This window comes from Pempheris klunzingeri, chromosome 13 (genome assembly GCF_042242105.1).
Source record: "Pempheris klunzingeri isolate RE-2024b chromosome 13, fPemKlu1.hap1, whole genome shotgun sequence".
NCBI classification, from domain to species: domain Eukaryota; kingdom Metazoa; phylum Chordata; class Actinopteri; order Acropomatiformes; family Pempheridae; genus Pempheris; species Pempheris klunzingeri.
The window spans coordinates 790,335-815,409 of record NC_092024.1 but is presented as its reverse complement, the minus strand read 5'-3'; the positions used below and the strand labels follow the sequence as shown (position 1 = coordinate 815,409).

At 42.0% G+C, this 25,075-nt stretch overlaps 1 protein-coding gene across 1 annotated transcript in view; it reads right to left on the bottom strand.

Annotated features, from left to right (window-relative positions):
* Window positions 1-318: 318 nt before the first annotated feature.
* lrfn5a (leucine rich repeat and fibronectin type III domain containing 5a) overlaps window positions 319-25,075 on the bottom strand; it is a 104,736-nt gene continuing 79,979 nt past the window's right edge. Inside the window, exons 3-10 of the mRNA XM_070842026.1 lie at window positions 21,693-21,916; window positions 20,281-20,409; window positions 20,009-20,189; window positions 19,268-19,423; window positions 18,391-18,650; window positions 16,578-17,045; window positions 3,114-3,387; window positions 319-2,320 (exon numbers count right to left, since the gene is read on the bottom strand). Coding sequence (XP_070698127.1) covers window positions 1,376-2,320; window positions 3,114-3,387; window positions 16,578-17,045; window positions 18,391-18,650; window positions 19,268-19,423; window positions 20,009-20,189; window positions 20,281-20,409; window positions 21,693-21,889 — 2,610 coding nt within the window. The 5' untranslated portion in view covers window positions 21,890-21,916 and the 3' untranslated portion in view covers window positions 319-1,375. The remainder of the gene's footprint in view (window positions 2,321-3,113; window positions 3,388-16,577; window positions 17,046-18,390; window positions 18,651-19,267; window positions 19,424-20,008; window positions 20,190-20,280; window positions 20,410-21,692; window positions 21,917-25,075) is intronic.

Sequence of the window (25,075 nt, the reverse complement as noted above, 5' to 3'; positions counted from 1 at the left end):
TTAAAAAAAGTACCGCACGTCTGTTCTGGTTTGCAATGGGAAATGTTTTTTTTTTCCAAATGAAATGGTGCAATAATGCAAAAAACAATTGATGCCACACACAGTGATGCTGGATGAGAAGCGATTGAAATGATGTTTTTTCGTGGTAGAAAACAACAATCTCAGTAGTATTGGATGCTGAAGACAATATTGCCTTAGTTCCAAAAGCTAATTTTGCGAGAACTCCATCTTCGCTAAATATGCAAGGATCCAGCAAAGAACATTTCCTCAACGTACATGAACATTAAACAGACTTCTTCCGTTTTCATTTTACCCCTTTTTTATTTTACACAACATAACAACACAGTACATGTTGTCTTTTTCTGTACAGAAGCTTTCCAGGAGCTTGTGACCAACACAGGCTGTAGTATACCAATGTCAGTGAAAAGCTCACAGGGTTTTTATGTTCTTTTTTGTTATTCTTCCTTTTAAAAAATATCAATTTCATAAGAGGTCTGTTAAAGTCTTCATCTGTTTGTTACTTTTTGTCTCAGTTTGTGTCTGTCTACATGTCAAAGAATGTCTGTACTCCTCAGTAGGTAGGAAAGGCAATCTCTCTTTTCCTTAGTTCCCCTCCATCCTAATCCCTCGTCCGTGGAGCGTGGTGGAGTCCTAAATCCGGTTATATCATCTGTCAGAGGGTCTGCTAGTGCAAAAGAAGGCACCGACTGCTATTCTCTTGCCACGGCATGGACACACACTTCCTGTGGGCGTGTGAACGTGAGAATGGTGTGCTTTTCAGTTCCTGTATTGTTTTTTTTTTTATTCCTCTTTTTTTTCCTGTAGATAATTCCCTTTTCGTGGTTTTCAGATAAGGTGAGTGTGAATTGCAAAATGGCGTGGCGAGCCCATTGTCTTGTTTTCTTTTGTGCTATAAAGTGGAACCAACGAGACAACTCGTGGACGCTACGAGACAAGGCGAGTTGGCGACTCGCCAAGCGACAAGACTGAAAAACAGGTAGGAAACTGTCATGGTGAAAAACTGTAAACTGAATACAAAGATTTGTGGAGAAAAAAAATATGAAAATGATAAAAAAAAAATACAGGCTGAAAAAAAGAATGCTCACACTTTCACCCAGGAATCAACACAATCGTCAACTCACACATCTATAAACAAAGGTTCAACGTGAACACATACACACAGAAAACGCACATTCTAAATGGCAACAGCACACAATGTGTCATATGTCACAAACACACCATCACACAAATTCAAACTAACAAACACACACACACGCACACACACACACACACACACACACACACACACAACCTTGGACACACACTCATACAAAAGATGAACAATAATGAATAAACCCAAGTTTATGGTTCCTGTTCAAACAGTGCTTTCTAAGATCCAGTCCGAATCGCACCGCCCTTTTTCTGAGTCTCCATCCCCGTCTTTCGGGAGAAGCATACCACTCATTGATTGGCTCCTTTTGTTCCGCATTATGCGCCCTATTTTGGGCGCTCCTCCTCCTCCCTGGTGGGACAAGTGAGTCTTTGAGCCTCCTTCGCTGAGCGAGTACCTCCTCCTTGCCCTGCTCCTCCCTCCCTCCTCCACGGGCAGAGTCTGGTACTTAGTGGGGCCAGAGGTGGAGGCACGAGGAGCCCTGCGCAGGATTGGCGTCTCTCTGAATCGGATGGAGGGAACGGGGCTCTGGGTGGCAAGAGGGCTGGAGAAAGGGGAAGGGGCGAAGGGTGGCGGGGTTTGGTTGAGACAGGTGGAGTTGTTGCGGTTGGTGTTGAGGTTCTCCAGTGGGGTGGAGGAGGAGGGGACGAGAGTAGAGGAGGTGGCAGAGGATGAGGAAGGCGGCCGAGGGGAGGAGGCGAGGAAATTTTCGGTAGTAGCCAAGGGGTTGGAGCAAGCCGAGCCTGGCTTACTCGGAGCAGGCTTCCGCTTTGGCTTGTTCAGTGAGCCGGTGGTGATGGTGGGTGACGAGACACCGGCTTGAGCCTTCTCTTCACCTGCATTCTCCCGTTCCTCGGCTCCAGCTGTCGGACTTCTGGCTGCCCAAGGCTGGCTGAGAACTGACGTAGCCGTGGAGCAGTCAGGCAGGGAAGAGTCGGATGACTGATTCATCGTATCCTTGCCCCCTGCTCCTCCTCCTCCTCCACTCCTTTTCTTTGTACCTCCTGAGAGGTCCTCTAATCCGATTGAGCCATGTTTGGAGACGCTGGGAGTCACAGTGCATCCCTGTGACTGCTGCCCATTGGTCTGTGAGTGAACGTTGGTCATCGACATTGAAACGCCTTTACCTCCCTCGCCATGGTTACACACCTGAGGAAACAGAATGGAAGTGATGAGGTGCTGAAAGTCTGCATTGAAGCACTGAACAGATATTACTGGGGAGCTGGTAACATCTCTACCTCCCTTTGCATTTTGAATATATGATGCAAGTGTGCAGATGCTTGAACTTTTTTTTGCAGTCTATATGTTCATATTTACTATACTTTTGGATCCAGAGCATTTGTAGCTTGTTGGAGGTAACTCTGGGAGTTTCTAATGTATCACATCAGTGATACATGGAAGCCCATCCCCACAGTGAAAAGAAAGAAAAGGTAGAGTTGAAATTATGAGTTAAAGGGCACCCAGTAGGCTAGAGGTTGGATTAGTGTACCCTAAAGCTTCACCCTTCATGTCAGGCAGTGGGATATGCTGTACCTGAAATGATCAAAATGTCTTGTAAATGTTTGTCAGTTAATCAGAATCAGACAGTGGTGGAAAGTAACAAGGTAAAAGTACTGAGGTGTTCATGTCTTTAGGATAATTGTACAATCATGTAGTTAAATTGGCTTCACCTCTGGAACAGGGGCCATTATTTCTAAAGAACAAGTACTTTAAATTTGAACACTTTAAGAACATTTTACTCATAATACTTATGTACATTTCCATTGATTTTTATTTTATTTTATTACTGGTACTTTAAAGGCCTCCACCACTGGAATTAGGCCAGGGTAGGCCATATGGACAAGTGAATAACACCAATCTTCCTGCATAATGAAAAGCTCTCTCCTCTTATTCGCTCTCTCTTCTGGATAGAGAGGATTATAAAAGACAGACAGAGACCCACCTTGTACCGTATCATCAGGATGATGATGAAAACGAGCACAGAGGCCACTATTATCCCTCCGATGATGATGATCATAGTCCCACCGAGGAACTGAGACTGCATAAAATGACACCTCATGTACTCTGACTCGGTGTTGAACTGCACACAGCCGACCACACGTGTAGCTGTCAGAGAGGTGATCACATCATCGTAGATGGCCAGCACGCAGAGGTCGTACTGGGTACCTGCTGCCAGGTTGTTGACCAGGAAGTTCTTGCTCGATGGGGGAATCATTCTGTGGCAAAAGAGAGGGAGGGGAGGAGAGACGGGAAATACAAATATTTAATCATATTATACATTACATTTAATATCGAGACCAGAGAAAGGAGAAGAGCGATGATCTGGTAATGCTGGGGTTTGGATATCCATTTGGACCACTCATGCTCCTGTCAAGAATCAGCTGTCAGCTGTCGTCTTCTGGGAAATTTACAAAGCTTGACTAAGATCCAAAGAGGGATAAACTCCTAGAACATCCAATGTAGCGTCCCTCAACAATAACACTGTAATTTCCCTGTTACTAACATTTGGAGGTGGCAAAAAAGCTCAACACCGTCATGTTATGACCTTTGCAGTTGACGAACATGTTAACCAACTGTTTACACAGCCAGCTAGGATATGATCTAACATTAGCATTCATTTAGAGCTGTGTTTGCTGCCTGCTGCTTGATGACTGGAAGTCTGATAATCATCCTTTTGTACCTCTCTTTTGATCTCCACCAATTCCTTTGGGAAACATTTGTGTCTTTCTGCCAAATGCACCACTATGTTCATCAGCTAGTGGCTAACTTTGTCTGTCTGTCTGTCTTAGCAGGTAGCATACAATGGGGTTTCTGATAGTTAAAACAGCTGCCAGCTGAGTCTGGAAACAACGCTCACATGAGCACAGTGACTGAATCACTGTAGAACCAAAACAATGAGTTGAAAGACACTAAGTGTTCGTCACTACGACAACTTTCACAACGAACATTGTTATTTCTTATTAAAACTGCTTTATACAGCACTCAGAAATCCCTACCTGCATATTCATTGTTATTCAACTGTACGGGCATTAGCTAAAGTCCTGGACATAATAATGTTCCTAATGTTTCTACAGGCCTATAGTGGAAAAGACAACAATACAGTATATGGTTTAAAAAAAAAAGACTGAAATGTTTAAATACATACGTGAAATAATAAAAGAAATACTCAGGGAAGGAAGAGTGGAAATAATTAAGAATCAATGCACTCAGCTCCACTGTGTCTAGCTGGGTGCTGAATCCTCAAAAACAAAAACCCACAAGTCATCAGCAGGACAGGAGACCAATTAAATGATTTATTATTGCCCGGGCGTTTCGGGCAGATGCCCTTCCTCAGCATGCAAACTGGGAACAGAGCGCAGCTGTACTTTATAAGAAAATCTTTTATCTTCCGGCTTAAAACATACAAGGGAAATTCAGCTCACAGTGAATGTGTCTGGATGCTCTTCTAGAGAAATACAAAGGTACTTTGCTACTTTCACCAGAAGTTGGTAATTCTTCACTGGACGCTTGTCACATCGACTAGAGGATTTGCACATTTGTCCTTCAGTTTCCCTTAAAGCGCTTGTCAGCTTTCCTGGATTTGCTCATTAAAATGCTAATGAAATTCCTCATTAAAACCAAAGAGGGCGGCTAGTTCATAGCTCACGGCCTCGTGTGCACCGAGAGGAGCGAAGGGCTATTTCGGCCAGGTTAAGCATCTGGTTTAGAGTTTGAGTTAAGTGAAGGTTAGGGGACGTGTTAAGGTTTAATGGTTAGTATTGAGAGCTAGGGAATGAATGTAGGGGTAGGTCATTAAAGTGCCCTCAGTGGAAGAACAGCACAAGGGTGTGTGAGAGTGTGTGAGAGTGTGTGTGAGCATCTATATGACCCCATGAATACTAATAGCACCATCTGAACGCGGGCTGACCATGAGTGTTCTCCTCTTTGCTTCTCTTGATGTTTTCATCACTATGGTCTTGGAACACACACACACACACACACACACACACACACACACACACACACACACACACACACATGCACTCACACACACACTCACTCACAATGCCATTATTTCTGTGCTGGAACACAGAAAGTGACATTGAAGGGTGCAGGTTAATGATAGGTGTGAATGTCACAAGCAGACACAAGAAGCTACATTTGTAAGCACATTCATACACAGACAGAGATTAATTCCCCTATTATTGCTGTGGCCTTGGGCTTCATTTGTGTGAATGTGAGTGTATATGTGTGTGTGTGTGTGTGTGTGTGTGTGTGTCCTTGTGTGTCACATCAGCCAGCACCGAGGAGCATTCACATATTTGTGTAAAATAACATATTGATTTTGTTACTCTGCTTTGCCTGCACATTCCAGGTTCATCTTTGTCTCGCAGGCTCACACACTGTCATGCTCCCAAACAGAGACCACTGCTTATAGCTTATTAAAACCTCATGTCTCTGGGATATGCATCAATGTATGTATGTGTGTATGTTTGTACAACAGAGAGAAAACAGTTATGAATATTTAGTGGGTTTTTCAGTGGCCACTGAACGCTCACACACACACACACACGGTGAGATAGTACATACACACACACACACACACACAGGCATAAAAGATATGTATTATATATCGTATTTCAACAGAAAACAACAGTTCTGATTGGACATTTTTAATTTGTAATTAATAAATTAATAAATGTTAGCATTCTTGGTGGAACACTGTGGGGGCCGTCATGCAAAACGTTGTGAAAACGTACAAATTAGGTGAGGAGTTTATGTCTAAACCAACACGAAGGCCTCTGGGCTCGTGCAGTACTGGCTGTACTGGCTGATAATGCCAAACTGGGTGTGTTATGACTCTTCCTGCCAACTCTCTCCATCTTTGACTTCAGCAGTAGCGCCTTTGACACATGACTGGCAGACAGATCCCCCTTCTCTATCTGCAGATCACCTGTGGCTGAGCAGACTGGCCTCCCTGTAATATTATACTGTTACTGTTAGATAATAAGAATATCATACATTCACTGCCTTGTAGTGGCAACAGAACACAGCATCAAGGACATCACTATAGGAACATCACAGCAAATGTTTCAATACTCCTTGATTCCACTTTTGGTTTTGTGCAGTTCTGCTGAATAATGAAACACGTTCCTAAATGCTTCACATATATTTGGCATTACAAAAACCTCATGTTTAGGCTTGTTGGAATTGGTTAAAAAAAGCCACTTGATAAAATCAGACAATAAGATTGTGTACAGGACACAGTTCTTTCAAAATATATTCCTTCATTTGGAGTTTTAATGATGGAGAGTGCTCTGTAACATGTCGGTCCAAATCTCCAAAACGTGCTGTCGTCTGTTGTCTCTGAATTAGATCACTATAAGAAACACAAAGATCATAAAAACACACCTGTGCTGTATTTGTAAAAAAACAAGATAAGTCTCTCCTTACATGAGAGAAAGATAATCTATTATCTATCTAGATCAATATCGGTATCTGTTTGTTTTCTTTACAGTGATACAAGCTGCACCTGTGTTTAATTCCCAAAACCGTGAACATGCTCCGGTTAAAACTCTGTGAATGAGCAGGGATTATGTACCTTGCTTGAGGGTTTGTTTGCTCCTTAGCTGTGTATACACATGAATAAATGACATTCTCTGCTTTCTCCACCACAGAAACCTTTGCTTCCAAGAAACCATTAGCTACATGACTCCTCCTGGATGCATCCCAAATTACAATGTATCTAAACAAAATCCATCCAACCGGACGCTCCGGCCAACGAAACTCACATTGCACAGTTAGTTTTCATTGTCATCGTGTAAGCCAAGCTGTCATCATTTATAATTCATGGATACAAGGAACAATCATGATATTGATAATGCATTTGCCATATCTGGAGCCTGTTCCGCTGCATGCTGAGTTCACAAAATACATTTTCATGCAAATGAGTGGCTTTTCTTTTTTGTCTTACATACGATTATTTCTTGACTGTGTGAGCCGTTAGCATTGTGAACTCATCCAAACTGACTCATTCATTGTGGCTAATTTCTTTGTGTCTGAGCTGGATCTTGCTGCCAGTATTTGAAGCCCTACAGTGGGCAGATGATTGCCTTGGCCGAGACTATTACACTAATCTATCTACTCTGCTCTGCCAAGCCCTCAGCCCAGGGCGCCTCTGTGCGTGTGTGTGTGTGTGTGTGTGTGTGTGTGTCTGTGTGTGTGTCTGTGTCTGTGTGTCTGTGTGTGTGTGGGTTTCTGTGTGTCTGTGTGTCTGTGTGTGTGTGTGTCTGTGTGTCTGTGTGTCTGTGTGTCTGTGTGTCTGTGTGTGTCTGTGTGTGTGTGTGTGTCTGTGTGTGTGTGGGTTTCTGGGTTTCATTACGCTTTCATTACACAAGAGAAGGTGTGTATGTGTGCATGCTCCTCTATGAGTATGCATTTGTGTACTTATGCCTATATGTGTCTGCAGTATATATATATGTGTGTGTGTGTGTGTGTGTGTGTTTGAGTACAGTAGATCCATGTGTGTGAGTTCCATTACAGTAATCTTCTCCTCCCATGGCAGCCTCCTCTTCCCAGTGGCTGTCACTGTGTCTGGCCTTCTGCCAACATTCATCACTGATACAGCGCTGCATGCTGGTAAAGCCCTCACTGTGTATGCGTGTGCACGGATGGAGTGCGCATGCGCGTGTTAATCAACTCTAGCTTTCCTCACTCCAGCCGGGACAAAGCCAGGAGGACAATACGATCTCCATTAGTTGCTCTCATCTTTTTGACTCAAGACAAATCGTTGCCTCCATGCACAGAACAGTGAACTACGATACCAGATTGTTCTATTTCGGGCCATTTCACTTGATTAAATGTTGGACAAAGCCTGCAGGCCACAAACACGCATTACTCCCAGAGAGAAAAAAGGCATTCACAGCAGTGATTGAACACACAGGACCGGGGCTTCCAGGTCGAGCTGGAGCTGTGCGATAAGGGGCAGGGACTTCCAATACCTCTGCTGTAGTCTTCACTCAATGGCTTTCCTAGCAGCAGAGCCCCGACCATGTGTGACCTCCAATGTTTTTAAATGATAGCCACTGCTCTGGGCCAGCTCATTAGTAGTTTAGTGTAGCTACAGGGAAATATTGGTCTTGCATTTCATAAGGGGGGCGGAAGCTGTCCAGTTTTGAAAAACATTTTGGTCTGAATTTCATTTTGATGTATTGTGTCAAAGTTTTCCAAGAGATTCAACCTGCCAACGGTGTAATTAAGCTTTCACTCTTCATATCATTTAGATTCATGCATCTCCTGGATGTTTTTAACTGACTTGAAGGAATAGTTTTTTGGAAACATGTTTTTGCTTTCTTACACAGTTAGATAACACTGATACCTCTTGTGTCTGTATAATAAATATAAGGCTCCTGCCAGCAGCCGGTTAGTTTAGCTGGAAAAAAGGGGAAATGGCTTGTGTGGCTTTGTTGAAAGGCAACAGAATCCAGCAAGCACCTTTAAACCTTAATAATTAACACTTCAAGTCTAATTCATGTCATTTGTAAGAAATCCCCCAACATGTTTAATGGCAGTTTATGTCCTGGACTATTTCTTGGCTGGATGCAATAATTTCCTGGAGTCTCACGTTATGTTATGTTAACTCCACCTGCTGATGAAGATCATGTCGAAAGCTTCACAATAGCTATAAAGGGACTTTGTAGTGAGATGTCTTTGCCAACTGCTGTTTCCAAGGTCAAGAATGAGCTTTGAGTCGCAGCTGTTAAGCCAGTGTGGTCGAAAAATACTAAAAATGCTTACAAAATTGTGAGACTGTTTTCCCAACCTATTTCAGTTGTCTTGGAGATGTCTTAGTGGCTTTCTGACAAGTGTTTTAATGAGAAATAATAAGAAGAAAGTAAAATAATGCACATGTCAATGGGCCCTTGTAGTATATTGCCACTACCCACTCACATTAGTAGTGTTTGAAAAGCAAAACACAATAAAATTGCATAGCAGTGTTGCCCAAACAGGGATGGGACCAAAAAGTGGGTCACAGATATGTAAGAGTAGGCTGTCCAATTATTTTAGAAAATGGTATTCACTGCTTCTGGGTAAAGCCTCCCATGCTACCGCAATGCAAGCTAGTCTAAATGAAATAGCCTGAAACATGGAAAACTTTGTCAGATAAGCCAACAAAATAGCATGCAAAAGCAGTTATGGGTTTTAAAAAAATCTTGTCTTTACACTGCACTTTTTAAACGTCTTATCCCCATATTCTCACATTCATACACTAAATGGTAACAGAACATTTTCTCCATGATTCATTTCTTTCCTACTCATGAAAAAAAATCTTTTTTCGTATTGATTTTCGCAAAACAATTAAGCAAACAGTCTTACATGACAGCTCACCACACTGTAAGGCACATGAGTACAATCAAGCCAGTCAAGAATAACTGGTTTCTAAGCACAAAGAGAGGAGGATTAATGGTAGTTCAACTCCTGCCCCATTACTGTTGACCTCAAAGCTAATGTGGCTTACACAGCAGATGGCACAATGCCATACTAATAGGTGTGAGTCTTTCAGGCAGACAGAAAACATTGCAGAAGCTAGCTTCTTATCTCTGTTTTACCATGCATAATGCCCCTGATGCCAGAGCTAATGGTTAACAAGCACCCACACAGCTTGTAGTCAGAGGTGGAACAGGGATTTTGAGCGCAGGCCAGATGTGCATTGCGAACACCTCCCCATCCATATTTATTCATTAAAACCAATTCAAAGTCAGACTCTGAGAAAAAGTAAATACTGTATTAGCCACCTAGGTAGTGGTCTAGGACAGACTACACGGTTTTAATAATGTAGCAATGAAGTGGAACAATTCACACTGGTGGAAACAACTTACTAAGGTAAGAATAATATTTTGCTCACCGACAAACAGTGTAAGAAATTACTAGTTTAATTTTAGTCACAATATTACAGTATTACAGTTCCCAGGAGAACACATCACCACCTCATTCAAACACTGGGGATTACAGGAACATCTACAAACTGTAGTTATCCTCACCTTTTCACTTACTTTCCAAATAATCATTGCCACACACTAAACCAACTGAGAGGAAGAGAGTTTAAAAGTTTAGGTCCTTTTTTGGGAATGTTCCCAGTAACAATCCCTCTCTTATCAATGAAAATATACGGCAAGGACCTCAGACGTAAGTGCTCTTATCAGCTAATATTAGAATCTTTCCAGATGAGGCAGGATAGATTTCCCACTTTTTAGCAGGTTTTAAGAAATGATGGTTTAATGAATTACTGCTTCCAGAGAACGATAATGAAGCATATTATACTTTTGATATGAGTTTAATGAATTTTCTATTCTTCTTGGGGGCAATCTCAGAACCCATTGGCTATCCAGTGATGATGATTTAGCCTCTGGGAATAAGGGCCCATGTCTCTGTGATTTCAGTGTAGCCAGCGGATATCCAGATAATGGATAGACTTTCTCTCTTCTCTCCTCTACATTCCAGCTAATCTTTATAAACAGATATCTGCATATGAATGCAAATAAAAAAAAGTTAAAAAAAAGCTAAATCTTTGTCAGACAGTGCGTTCAGATATTGTATTTCGGCGAAACATGACTCCAAATGAATGCTAATAGGCAACTTTTTGGTAGTAAGTTCACCATATCAACTTTATAATGCGATAATATGCCATTGTTGCCCCAAAACAGGTTTAAATAGGTTTAAATGTTCCATTTGATTTGACATACTTGACATACGTTTGACGACACTAGTGCCTGCCATTTCAGCGTGTGCCAAATCAGTGACAACAGTTTATCTTGAATGTCATTGGCTTTTGTGTTAAAATGTACATTTTACGATGGTAAAGCAACTATGCATGCAACTAACGCCTGAAATTAAACGTAACAAATCATTGAAGAATTCGCCCGATGTGACGACTGGTGTGTTCCCTCCTCTTGAATAAAGACCCACTTCTTTTTTTTTCACTTTTGTCAGTTGCTCATTCCTAAAGAAAAGGAAGGAGCAAGATCTCATTACTGCTGAGCTCGGTGCAAACACACACAGCAGAGTGGATGTCAAAGTGCCATCCAACGAAAGCCGTCCCAGATGTGGGGAAGACATTTCAGCACTATCTGTGGATGAGTGTAGACCTCCATCTGCCCAGCTCAGCACCATTCCTTCATTTAGCTGAGTCATCTACATTTCTCTTTAATGCTGTGGTTGCCTCCTTCCATACTTTCTTTCTCTCATGCTGCCTTGTCTTTCTTTATCCATTCTTACTTGCTTTTAAGTCCGTTGTTTTTAATCTCCTAGACATTATCTCTCAGCCCCCCCCCCTTTTTTTTTCTCATGTAATTGCTTTTTTCATTCTTCTGGTATTATTTCTATTTCTTCCTTCCCGTCTTTCTTCCGACCTTCTGTGGCTTTCTCTTAGTTTTTCCACTCTTCTTTCATCTCCTCTAGTTTTCCTAAAACCCTTGCTTCTTTTGTCACCTCCTTTTGATCATTCTTCTTCCCATCTTCTTCTTTCGGTTGTATCTCTTGCTTCCTTCTTACCTTCAGTCTTCCCCTTCCTTGATGTGTCTTTACTCCTTTTTCATTATTGTATTCCCTCTAAACTTCTTCTTCTTTCCTTCCTTGTTTCCTCCCTTTCCATTTAACATTCTTATTGCTTTCTATTCCCATACTTCCTTCAGTCACCCTCTTTCTGCTTCACATTCTTCCCTTCTTGCCTTTTTTTATCATGCCATGTCTTCCTTTTTTCCTACTTTCCACACTTTCAGTTCCCCTCATCTCCCCTCACCAAATCATTTTAAGTCTTCTTTATGTCCTGTTTGTCTTCCTTCCTTCCTTCGCTGCCTGTCACCACTCCTCCTCTCAGCTGTGGTACTTCCCTCTACACGACCTGTCCGTGTTTAACACCCTGTAGACTACTTGCAACAATAACAATGTTACGTTAGGCCTGCGATATGTTTATAGTGCTATAAAATAAGAATTGGAACATTACAGCAGGATAAAGGCGGATGTTTTTTCACGCCTTAAGCACAGCTGAGCAAGGTGTTATACCTGGGCCGCAGGGACCTTTGGCAAGGATAAACTACCTCCTGCTAGAGAGAGACAGAGCAGGGGAGAGAGGGGGAGAGCACGCCTTTTTAAAAGCCTGGATTCATCCCCCACCCCCTGTTGTGTACCCTCATAAAAAAGCTTGCCACACAATTTGCTTGATGCCTAGTTTTTTTGGCAAATAGCGACCAGCCCCTGTAGCTCGATGGATCTACTGGAGCGGAAAACAACCGCTGAAAGAACATAGAGCAAAAACCAAACAAAACAACAGGCAGAGCAGATGAGGACTGAGATAGAGGCAGGATGGGGTGTGTGTGTGTGTGTGTGTGTGTGTGTGTGTTCCTCAGTAACTTGTGAATGTCAAAGTAGAGTTTGTGTCCTATGAAAGACAATACAACTTTAGATTTGGCAGATATTTTGAAGCCTTTATGTCTGCAGGCCTGTGGTCGATGAACTGTATTCTACTAACCCATCCCGTTCTCAAGGGCGTGTGTTTATTGCTATATGCATGGCAAACAGAATTTCAGTGTTTTATTGATTAATCTTCAAAGCTCAGTTTGGATTAGGTCTTAGCTGCCAACTTTTTCATTCCTTATGAAACAGTCCACACATCCTCGTCTGTACATCTGTGGCTGTTCAGAGGTACCAGATGGGATAACTACTACACCACTATAGGTCATGTCCTCTTTATTTTCCCTTTGGGGATAATCAAAAATATACACATGTTGGGTATTTTACAAGCTGATTGATTTTGCATTCAACATGTTTACAACTGACTAGTCTTAGCACCAACAAAGTCAAGAATAAACAAAAGCTTGAGCATTTCTTTTTCTTTGATGACAGGAGCTTAAAATATCATTTAGGTCTGGACACTCACAAGATGATACCAAAGGGTTGAAAGAATCATCATTCTTGTTTAATAGTGCTGTAAACCAATCCGAGAGGCCAAAATCATTCTAAAAACTCTGATATCTGACATATAACGTGTGCCAGGGGGTCTAAAGGTTGCTGCTTTGTATTGAGGGGGGGCACAAGGTAAAACAAGAGGTTTACTTGTGAGTAAAAGGTCCAAATCAATGCATAACCCAAATGATGGTACCTCATTCGTGATTTATTGATCTGAAAAGGATTTATATATACCAATATAAAATGTCTCACAAAGTTAGAAAGTATTATTGTCTGTTCAAGGCACACATATGTTTAACTGCCTTTTACCATCATCATCATTTGAATTATTCATTAACTAAACAGTTCTTCTATTCAGCCTTCATTTGTGCTCATTCTGTCCATAATTCCACAATGGCGTGCATTCATCCAAACCCTTAATCAAGGCCAATACAACTGAATAAGAGCACATTATACTTTGTGGCCATTGTATGGCCATCGCTGTCAATGCTGGCTGCCAGTTTTACTGTCTATTGTTCAATAAAACCAGCGAGGCATTAAGGCCAAAGACTGCATGTGCCGTGATAGGTCATGTGTAAAAGGTCGGCACATTATTTCATCGCCATCCGTCTTCCCTTGACCTGCCCCTGAAATAAGGGGTTAACAGCTGAGGCTGATAAGGCCTGTGTGGATGACTCCATTTAGTCCCTTACTGTTTGCATTCAAGAGGGAAAAGAATAGAGAAGAATAGACATTCAAGGTTTTAAAATTGCTCAGTAGATGGATCACGAGCATTCGCAAAAGGAAAAAGCATATTTCTTTAGGTAGCCATGTGTAAAATTATGAACTATCGTGGTGTACAGATGAGGAAAAACTGGAATGGCTGTTTAATTTTGATGTGTTTAAGTTTGCTAACTTTGTCTCAGAGGCAAGATGAATTATTTGATTACTATTTATTTAGATTTTTTCCAGTAAATGTTTTTGACAGTGATTAATGAATGTTGTAGGCGAAGATATATTATTGAAAGTCCAAATATTGAAGGTCCACATTAGTTTTAAAAAAGTGATATGATGTGCTTAAACAAGTCTTAACTGGGATTTTTTTCAAATTGCTATTTGCTATTTTGATATAGAAATGATTAATTGCTTAGCTGCCCTTCACTCTTCTTATTTCTAATCACAAGGAAAATTCTCATCATGGTATTTTACATGTGCTGTTGAGAGTGAGTTTGCTACTGTGACCTGCTGGGCAGTGGGTCTCCTTCCGGAATTGAAATACAACACTTAAGCAGGAGGTCTGGCGTTAAAACAGCAGTACTGTATCAGTAAACATATGCCTGTCTCAAGTGTCCTTGAGCAAGACAATGAATCCCTGTTCAGGTCCGGGAGTGCTGTTCTGCAGCTGACCCTGACCTCCCGGTAGATGAAGTGGTGGGTGGGGTTTCCCTACAGGGATCAATACGGAATCAAGTAGTACAACTATTACATTTCAGATGTGCAGTGCATTGCATGTAAAGGAGGTTAACATGACCAGGAGGAGATGCCTGTAAAAGCTTTAAATCATCCCTCACTTATCCATCTGTTTAAGAGAGAGCTGAATTCACATTAGAAGGGCTCCATACTGCGACTCTCCCTACACCCAAGAGCATTACGGTGAGCAGGTGGGGAGTAAAGTGCAGAAATGTCAATGTGCGACAAATCAATAAGCTTTCATTGAACCTGAACAAGTAAGTGCCCTGTCTGGGACAATAGGACCAGTTTTCCCTGCTTTGTCGTACTCTTACCCTCCTACTCTTCTCTAGGTTGTTTCCCAACATTATTCCCGCTTGTTTTTTTCACTCTTTCTCCCTCATTTCTATTCTCTTTCTCCCCTTCCATCCCTCTTCTCTTTCTTCTCTGTGTTTGGGTAATGAAAAAACAGAATCAATGGGTTGCCTCTTTGCGCCAGCAGAGGTGTTGAATGGAAATCAATCCACTATCTAAAGACAAGAGGGCTGCAAAATAACACGGAGAAACACAAATGACTTTGCCGCTTACTATTGGAAAAAAAAAGAGGGAGGGAGAGGCAGAGGAGAGGGAGAGGAGAATAAAGGGATGGGAAGAAAGAGTGACGGGGTGACGGGGAAGTTTCGAGGCAGGTGGTATCTACGGCTGTCTAATCCCTCCTCCTCCTGGCCCACACAGGTTCTGCTCTCCAACTTAGATTTTCCAACAAGTATTTTACAGTCTTGGGTCAAACATCCAAACGCAGGCTTTTGTACAATGACAATCCTACAAATGCATGTAGGCTTTGGTGTTCTTTGGTGAAAGACAGAGAGAGTAGCAGAAAAAGAAATACGTAGAAAGGAAAAGCAGCTATCGATGTGAAAAGCTATGACGCTATCTTTGGAAGACAGACAGCTATAAATCCCAGCGGCGCCGTCTCTCCATGATCCATTCTCTGAATGGGGTTAAGTGCTGATGAATTATGCACAGAGATTAGGAATAATATGCAAGGCAGATAACGCCGGCAGATTCTTCTATGAATGATCGCTGTTTGTTAATTATGTATTGGTGTAGTCGCAGACAGATAAAGATGGTAAGGGACCAAGGATCACAAATTCATAGCTCATAGTAAAAAAAATCAGTCTTTTGAGATGAATTTAATCACCTAGAGCACTGTCATCATCATGACACAGACGGTCAATCTCAGCGCTCCCTTGGCTCTTGATGAGGATGCCTACTGATGAAGTATGTATGGGGATTAGCGGCGATATGAAAGGCAGATAACACTGGCAGATTTCCCCCCCTACGAAAAGCTCTATGTTTGTTAATTCCCTCTCCTCCATTTCACTGGAGTAAATATTTAGCTCAAATAACAATCATTTCCTGCGAGATCGATCTAATCTGTTTAATCCTGAGCAAACGGCAAAAGTCAAGAAGGACTAGCAGAGCTCTCGCTGTCAAGGCCATCCTGGTGAGTCAGCGGCACAGAGCGAGGTGTGTTGTTTTGCCGGGTTCGACTGAAGATCATGAACTTTCTAACGACGAGGTTTTGTTTGCAGTCTTTGCTGTCCATCCTTGTGTCATCCTCGAGCTGGTCTACCTTGCCCTGATACGAACGATGTGTCTGTGCCGTAGAGTAATAAACAGTGACAAAGAGTCTGTATATGCTCTCAGCTATTTGCCTGCTTTGGCAGTATTTTTATATATGCTGTACTTTTTTGTAGCCTATCTTTCATAAACAGGCTAAAAGCATTGCATCACCCTTGTTGCAGCCTTGTAGCAACCACTCAGCTCCCTCTTCGATCTCTTGCAGTGCCAAGATCCCAAAGGATCATTAAAATTGCATCTAATCTACTGTAATCTAATCTTTGCAGCTCAGACTTGGGTAATTCTCTACCTCCACATTAGCCATATCATGATTCAGTTTCCACTGTGTAAATGGTCTGACTCTACTGTGATGAGTGATGTAGTGGTGATGTAGTGATGCTGTCAGTCTCACCTGTAGACCAGCGAGTCGTCTTGGCTCCCATTGTACTGTATCTGGAACATCCTGATGCCCGGAATATTCCGCTGAAAGTTGAACTTGATCAGCGCCGTCGATGACGTGGCCTCGGCCGTCACCACCCTCTTATCCACCCCGCCCTTCACGTCACCCGTCACATTGCTCCCGTTGGCTCCGCCTCGGGTCGATGTGGAAATGTCTGATGATCCTGGGTCGGGCTCCTGGATGTTGTTGGTGTTGTTGGAGATGTGGGGGAGTTTAATAATAACCAGGTCTACTGTTTGGTGGGCTTCACCGGCGGGGTTGGAGGAGATGCAGGTGAAGGAGCCGGTGTCTTTCACAGTACTAATGAGGATGTCCAGAGTCCCGTTGTTGTAGACCAACGTTCTGGAGGAGTTAGATACCAGTTTGCCCTCAGGAGAGATCCAGTGGATTGCTGGCTCCGGGTCACCTCTTGCCTTACACCTTTAGAGAAGAGAGAAAACCAGTAGAGGGGAACATATGAGAAAAAGACAGAATGGGGTCAGCTGTACAGTAGAGGCAGAGCATTGCTTGGTGGTGGTTTCTGAATTCCCTCCAGCTTCCCTCTGGGGCTTAAATGGGAGAGCCTGAACATTATCTACTGTGTTGACATAGCATGTTAATTTAAGGTTTACATTTCAACCTTTGAATCACAGTGGAACCTTGCTGTATGCTGTAAGTGCTGGGTATCAGAAAAAAGGAAAAAAATGTATGGGTATGGGAAACAGAAGAAGGTACAAGAGATGAGGGAGTGACAGAGCAGCATTTTTGCACTGAAGAAAGATGCAGGAATGAATTGCAGGTTTAAGTAGGTTTTTTCCCCACATGACTATGAAGCTTTGGCTGAATAATTAGGGCTGCAACTAACGTTTTTTTTTCATCAATTAAGATACTGGTCTATAAAATACGAAACAAGAAATGACAAAACATGCTAGCCACAAGTTCCCACAGCCCATAGTTACAGTTTAAAATGTCTCGTGTCACCTGTCCAGACGCAAAACCCAAACACAACAACACTGTCATGAAAAGCAAATATTTACATTTTAGCTGCCTGAAACAAAGAATTAAGTCTTTTGTTTTTTTAAAAAACAAAAGACTTAAATGAGAAATATATGATAAAAACAGTCAACTGACTAATAGATCACAAGTAGCACAGTTCTAAAAGAATTGAAATTATAGGCGATTAACAATTGGGATCATTATGAAATGAAAATAAAATCTATTATCCTCATTAAAACATGTATCTTCAATACCTCATCATGTATCATAAAATAGATGCTGCAAAAGATGAGAAATGTTAGGTGGGTTGAACCTCTGATATTCTCTAAATATACCTCCTATATGGAGCTGAAAGCAGGACAAAATAAAGGAAAGAAAATAATAGCATCTTGTTGATTTTCTGTGCAACCTTTTTCTCAATTTCATCATAATTTCATATTTGAAAACCTAACATCTATCATTATTGGGCGCCTGCGACCAATATATATGCAAATGAAGTAATCATCACCCCTCAGACCTGTTGTTGTCTTGATTTAGTTTCATCCTCCTTAATATCTTAGCGTGATGCCCCTGTCGTGTGCTTCATTGAACAGTAGGGAATTTCATGTATTCTTGAGTGGCTTGTAAACACAATGCACAACTACTGGAATTAAATCAGTGTGTCCATGTATGCATGTGTCTTTGTGCTGGCCAGAGTGGTATTATGACAATGAGGAAACTGATGATTTTTACTGATTGCATGTGCCTGTACTATTTCCTGTGTAGCTCGGTTAGAAACATAACCGGATACCTGAGTGCAACTCTCTGTCCTTCAAGCACCCTCATCTCATGGGAGTATCTGGTGATGAGTGGAGGTTCACAGAGAAACTCCTCTTCAGGGATGGACCAGAAGTATCGGCCAGAGAGGTGTTGGGGTGAGGCGCACGTCTCCAGGTCGTCTTCTCTGTTCAGCCTTCGTAGCCACAGTAGCTCACAGTTGCAGTGCAGAGGGTTCCCCCCGAATGACAGTGCAAAAGAAGTGGAGGTCAGGATGCCTGACGTGGCCAGGACCTGAAACAATGATTCCATCACTCTTTTAGTCTGCATTCAGTTGATCTACACACAAGAAATCACAAGATGGATGAAATGCCTGATCCCTGTTTTAGGCCTTTTTTGGGGGGTTTTAATATGTTGGAAATAAAAAAAGGCAGGTGCTATTAACACCCGTGGGTCAGTAGCTAACAATGCTATTTGCACCCAGGGTAGAATAGTCAATGTGGCAATTTACACTTTGGTGCCTTAACCTAGGCTTAGGGACAAGGTCTGAGTTAAAATAATAAGTCAAATACAAATGTAAAAGGTAGTGCACATTAAACACCTAAGTAGTTCTGGTGCTTAAACCTAACCAAACTCTGACTGAAAACTGATAATAATGACAGGAAACTGAAAATAGCAAGTCAACTAAGTCCCAATCCACATTTGGTCTTTCACAGGATTCAAACGCTGGTCTTCTGGCTGAGGGTCCCATCTCTGACCCATTCCAACACCACGTCCTCCTCTTTTAGCAGACTTTATGCCAGATCACTGGCCTGGGTGTGAATAGCTGAATAACAGCCATCTGGCTATTTATATTCAGGTGCAAATAGAAACTCTGGGGGAAAAGGGGAAAATAAAAGCTCTGAAAGTACCTGTGCTCGTTGAAACAGTGGGTCTGGTGGCAGCTTTTGGAGTTTATTGGAGGTGACATCCAGGCGGTTGAGCTTCTGCAGCAGAGAAAATGTTCCCTCTGGAATATAGTCCAACATGTTGTGGTCTAAACTCAGAGTGTGGAGGCTTGTCATTCTCTGCAGGAATAACGGAGACAAACAGAGAACTTCATTAAGACATTTGAGGGGGTTAAGGTTTAAAGTCAACTTGTAACACTGCTCACTGTCGCTGTACTTCTAATCTGTCACTTAATTCGTTGATGTAAGGTAGTGATAGAAATGTTGTCTATGTTGTAAGTGTAAAATTAATGGAATGTAATGGGTAATCATTAAGAAAGACAATTACCTGATATTGCACCTGGATTAACTTCATTATTACTACTTAGTTGTCTAAAGTTACCAAGCATTTTAGTGAGCTGATCTACAGAGGCTATGACACTTGTTGGCTGGCAAAGATCACTGGTGAAATTGGAAATGTTGGCACTGAAAATTTTTAAAACATCTTCCTCACCCTCTTCTTCAATGGCAGATTTGTATGAGCTTAATGAATAGTCCACATAATGGCCTTTGTTCAATCCAAAAACCCTTAAGATCTTTATCTTAAATTCAAATAAATGTCAAAAAGGTTTTTGTGGCCATTTCATTGTGCTTGGGATTAGCTTCGTTTGAGGGCGTCCAGCCAAACAGGCTTGAAAGTCTGCTGCAGTTTAAAGAGCTCCTCACCTGGATGGCCTCCCAAGGAATAGAGTCCAGGTTATTGTAACTGAGGTCCAGCTCTTCGAGTGCCAGCAGGTCGTTGAATGCTCCCTGGTGGATCATTACTAGCTGATTGTTGTTAAGAATCAGGTGGTGAAGCTTCGACATCCCACTGAATGTATCGTTACCTATCCTCGTCAGTCGGTTACTGCAGATAAGGCAGAGAGGATGTCATGAAATATCCATAACACCACACATATCAATCTATATAGCCTTATTCCATATAGCCAAGTCCATACCTGTTGAGGTGTAGCGCTCTGAGGTTTTCCAGATCGGCAAAGGCATGAGGTGTGATGAAAGAGATGGTGTTTCTGGATAATGTTAGGTCCACCAGCCGCGTCATGTTTGCAAAATCTTTCCTCTTCACACTGATGACAGAGATAAACACAGTTAAATTGGATAAGAGACAGACAGACAGACATATTATGCTTGATGCGTCCTCCAGTACTAGATCTGCTGTTGTGAACCATTGGAGTATTCCTGGGGCAGCACTGTGGTGTGGTTGTTAGCACTGTTGCTTCACAGCAACATGGTTCCAGGTTTGAACCTTGTGAACCTGTTGCGTGGGTTCACTCCAGGTACTCTGGCTTCCTCCCACAGTCCAAAGAGATGCAGGTTAGGTTAGCTGGTGACTCTGAATTGCCCGTAGGTGTGAGTGTGAGCATGAATGGTTATCTGTCTCTAAGTGTGGCCTTGTGATTGGCTGGTGACCAGACCAGGGTGCACCCTGCCTCTCGTCTGAAGTCAGCTGGGCCAGCTTGGCGACCCTTACGGAAAAGCAGTATAGATGATGGATGGATGGAGTATTCCTCTTTAAGGTGATGTTGCACATTTGCCAGTCTTTCAATAGTGCTGAAAGGGATCTTTAATGGGAAAATTCATAGAAATTCTTTCATCCTTTCATCCTGTGCAGCTCATTCAATATTTGTGAGCGTCAACGACTCTGTCTACAGGCTACAAACCAGCACCAAGGTTCTAAATCGCAGTGCCATGAGAAGATAGCCTTGAGCTGCTCCATGATTATGAACTGATTATGACTTACTCTGGGGCTTTTTTTTTTTTAAATCTAAATTAGTTTTATTTAATTCTAATGCCAGCGGCTAACATGCTCTGATCACCAAGCCAAGCACCCGGGGTGATGCCGCTCTGTGCGAAACTTAACGACTTCATCTTCGCCAGATAAGCTCTAGGCTTTGTCATCTGATAACATCATAGATCAGTGTCTCTGTTTCCAGTTTTTCATCCTCATACATTAAGAATGAACTTTCCAAGTAATAGTATTCTTAGTACTTGAAGTATTAACAGAGCAAATTGATTCATATTTGTTCTCCTTAGTTTTTATTTACACAGTTGTCAAAGATCAGTGAACATATTCTGAGGAGACAAGAAGCACTTCCCAAATTTGTGACAGTACAGCACCTGACAAGTAAATCATGGAGGATCCTAACAACTCATTACTCCAGACAGGAGAAACCCCCACTATATCAAGGTAGCGGGCTCATTCAAATGAAGGAGGCTGAGGGTTCTCGCAATGACACTGACTCAAAGTTTGAACTGGAAGTTCTACTAGTAAGGTAGTAACAATAGAAGCAGGATTAGTGGTATAAAGCACTAGTTTTCTTGGTAGTAGCTGTACTGATGTGACTGTTACCTTGTGACAAAGTTGTCAGCCAGCCGTAGCTCCACTGTATGCCTATCAATGTTCGGCGGTACAAACAGTAGACCTTTCTTGGCACAGAGGGTTGCCAGGTTGGGTGACAGGATCTGACATACGCAGCGCTTCGGGCAAATCTGTGCACGCACTGCCATGGCAACTGCCAGCATCACACATAGCAACATCCTCTCCATGGTTACCACCCCACCTGGACACGACACCTGGGAAACGAGACGGACAGAGATGTTAATGACTGTTTTTTTTTTTTTTTTTTCAGGACCTGAGCATAAAAAAATAGGAAATGGAAACACAGAAAAAGGCTTTTTTAGACCCAATCAAATTATTGGGAATATTCACCCATCTTTTAATATCCTCTCAGACTTTCTGCACAGTCTTCAGTGTGCAGTGCACTGAAGACCCTTCAGTATATGTCTCAAAGTGTGCACACTGTTCTACACTGTTTACTCTATTGAGAATAACTTTCTCATGCTAATTATCCAGTGCACTTCTTTCCATATCACCACAACTATCTGCTACTTTGAATGCCGAGAGCTATATGGAAAGCAGAGTCGTATATCCTATTGAAGGTATGATGATAAGCGCTGTATGGAGAACAGATGACTCCATGCTGCACTCTATGATTTGCAAGGGCCTGTTGTCAATCCACTGTTTGGGTATGCATTGAGAACTATTTTAGATATCATGTGCACATCAGTGACTAACTCTTGGACTCATATCACACTTGGCAACTGGTGTGAATCAGACTGCTATGAAGTTAAACATTTTAATAAACAGGCATGACTAGATGAACCCCAAGGCCTCAGAGTTGAATCGCCACCCACTTTTAGGCATCAGGAATCACACCAGAGGAGATGTTTACTACAGTCACTTATTGCTCAGCACTTTACATGCACACACACAGTCTTACACACACACACACACACATTCAGTCATCATTGGTAAGCAGCGGTGCTTGTAGTTAATTAGGGGAGGTTTAGATAGAGAGAGAGAGAGAGCAGGGCGAGGCAGGGAGAGAGAAAACCCTCATTAATGGCAACCTTGATTGGGGTTTGAAGGACATGGAAGACTCAGGATTAAAGGGATCACAGTGCAAACACACATACACACACGCACAGACATACACACACTCATACATAAACACAACGCAGGCTGGGTACGCTGAGACAGCAGTTGAGTTTAGCCGCTTTCTCATACTTTTTCATATATTAACAAAAGCAATGAACCAAATAGAGTTGCTAATTAAAGTCAGTAAAGAGTAGTGTACTGCAACACCTTTCGGTAAGATACTAGTCAAAATAGTTGTAAAGTTGCAAATAATGGCTTTATTGATAGTAATTATTCAGTTATTAAAGCTGTTATAAGCCATTAATTACAATTTTCCAGTTGCCAAGCTGTGAAAAATCCTTTTTGCTGGTGTTCATCCTCCTCCAGCAGTACAGCTGCTTTGTCTCAATTCATCAGTAACAAACGCTTTATTTAGACCTAGTGCCATCTTTAACTGGGCCCTTTGTGGCTTGAAAGAGGGAAACCCATCAGCCTTTGTTACCTCATCAGTATCTAGAACTTCATTTTGTCCAAATAGCTTAAACACCTGCCCCAAACTGCTATTAATCACTTAAAACAGACACAAGTAAATGGTTTGTTTACTGGCAATAAAGCTGTTAGTTATAACTTATGAAGTCTACAGTGTTAAAAGTGCTACTCTACTTGTCATTAGACTCTGACTGATCAGCGCCAAACAAGCAGATCATTTGCAACAATAATTGTACATGAGGAGCAGAAAATCAGTGAGAGAGAAATGAGTGTGAAGATGCAGCAGTGTTTGGAGGCAAGTCAACATAAAAATGACGAATGATAGAGGAGAAAAACAATATTTGCAAAAATAACAATTAAGGCAGCTTATTCTAATGAATGGATACATGTTTTTCTGTTCTTCATGCGATTGATTGAGTCAGTCGTGTAATAAAGTAGCAAATGACAAGCTGCGCTGAAAAAAAGACTTGAAGAGGCTTTTGGGAGTGTAACCCCCCCCCTCACCAAGAAGCACACCGTTACAGCGTTGAAATAAAAGAAAAATGCTTTTTTTTTTTTTGGCTCATCGGCCAGTGCTCACACTAACCGTGCACTTGTGTCATTGCTTCCAAACTGGAAACATAAATCCAACCACTTCCTGTTTGCCAGATGCGTTTCCTGTAGAGGAACTGCGAGACTTCTATGGTTTTGAATCATTCCAATAATTAGCAGAGGACAGTAATGATACAGACATTTCATTAGGCATAGATGACATATTATGTGTTTAATAATGATAAGTCTTGTCAAAGTGTCACTACAATAAGCTTTCTTGTTAGACCTCGCCATATTAGTTCAGTTGATCTGGTGGACGAGCAAGCCCCAATCCAAGTAAAGCGTCATTCGTTTTTTAAATTAGGAGACTTTCTAGCTACTGCTGCATTTACATTTCCTCGTTCGAGACCACAATGCTCGGATTTCTTTCCGATCACTGTGCACTCTGCAAGCTTTGCGTTAATATGTGTTTTTCCTTATGAAGGTAGGATATCCAGACACAGAGAACTGTGATTGCATGGTGTAAATGAGGTCTTAGAGCCACTGATTATTACACATAAAGAACGAACGAGTCACCAAATGCAGCGGTGTTGTATCATTGATGTGTGTTTACTAGATGTGGGACAACAGTGGAGATCTATGGCACAGAGGAAGGCTTTGGATACAAAGGCAATAATTCATTAGTGGTATGAATGTATTGGTCATTTTAGTCATCAAAAATATAGAATGCTGCCCGTGCATGCTTGTCCTGAAACTACACACCAAAAAACCTGATGGTTTTGGAAATCAGTTCAATGTCTGCACTTTTCTTGTTGCCATCTAAATAGAGTCTAAATGGAGTGTGTTAAAACTACGCTGCTACCCATTCATTATTATATCAAATCAGTACCCAGGACAAAGAAGCCATTCACCTTTCTCTAGGCCAGTTGTGTGGCCCTGTCTCTATAGATTACATTTCGCAATGTAATTACTGAGCTGAAATCTGATTGCAGTGTCGGAGGTCATACAATCCCTGTTTTTTCTCCCCTCTCTATTTGAGTGCAGAGAAAGAAGAGCAGAAGGCAGAGCGGCTGCTGAGCTGAGCGCCGCATGACTCATATGCACAGGTGCTGCAGAGAGAGAGAGAGAGAGAGAGACCATGACCCTTGTGACACGAAAGCAGATATCAGCTCATTAATTACACTGAGAAATGACTGTAATGAGAGCGAATGAGTGAGAGAGATGGAGAAATGGAAAAGGGAACACAAGAGAATTATCAGAGAGGGAGAGGAAGAAAGAGAGATCAGAGAGCGAGC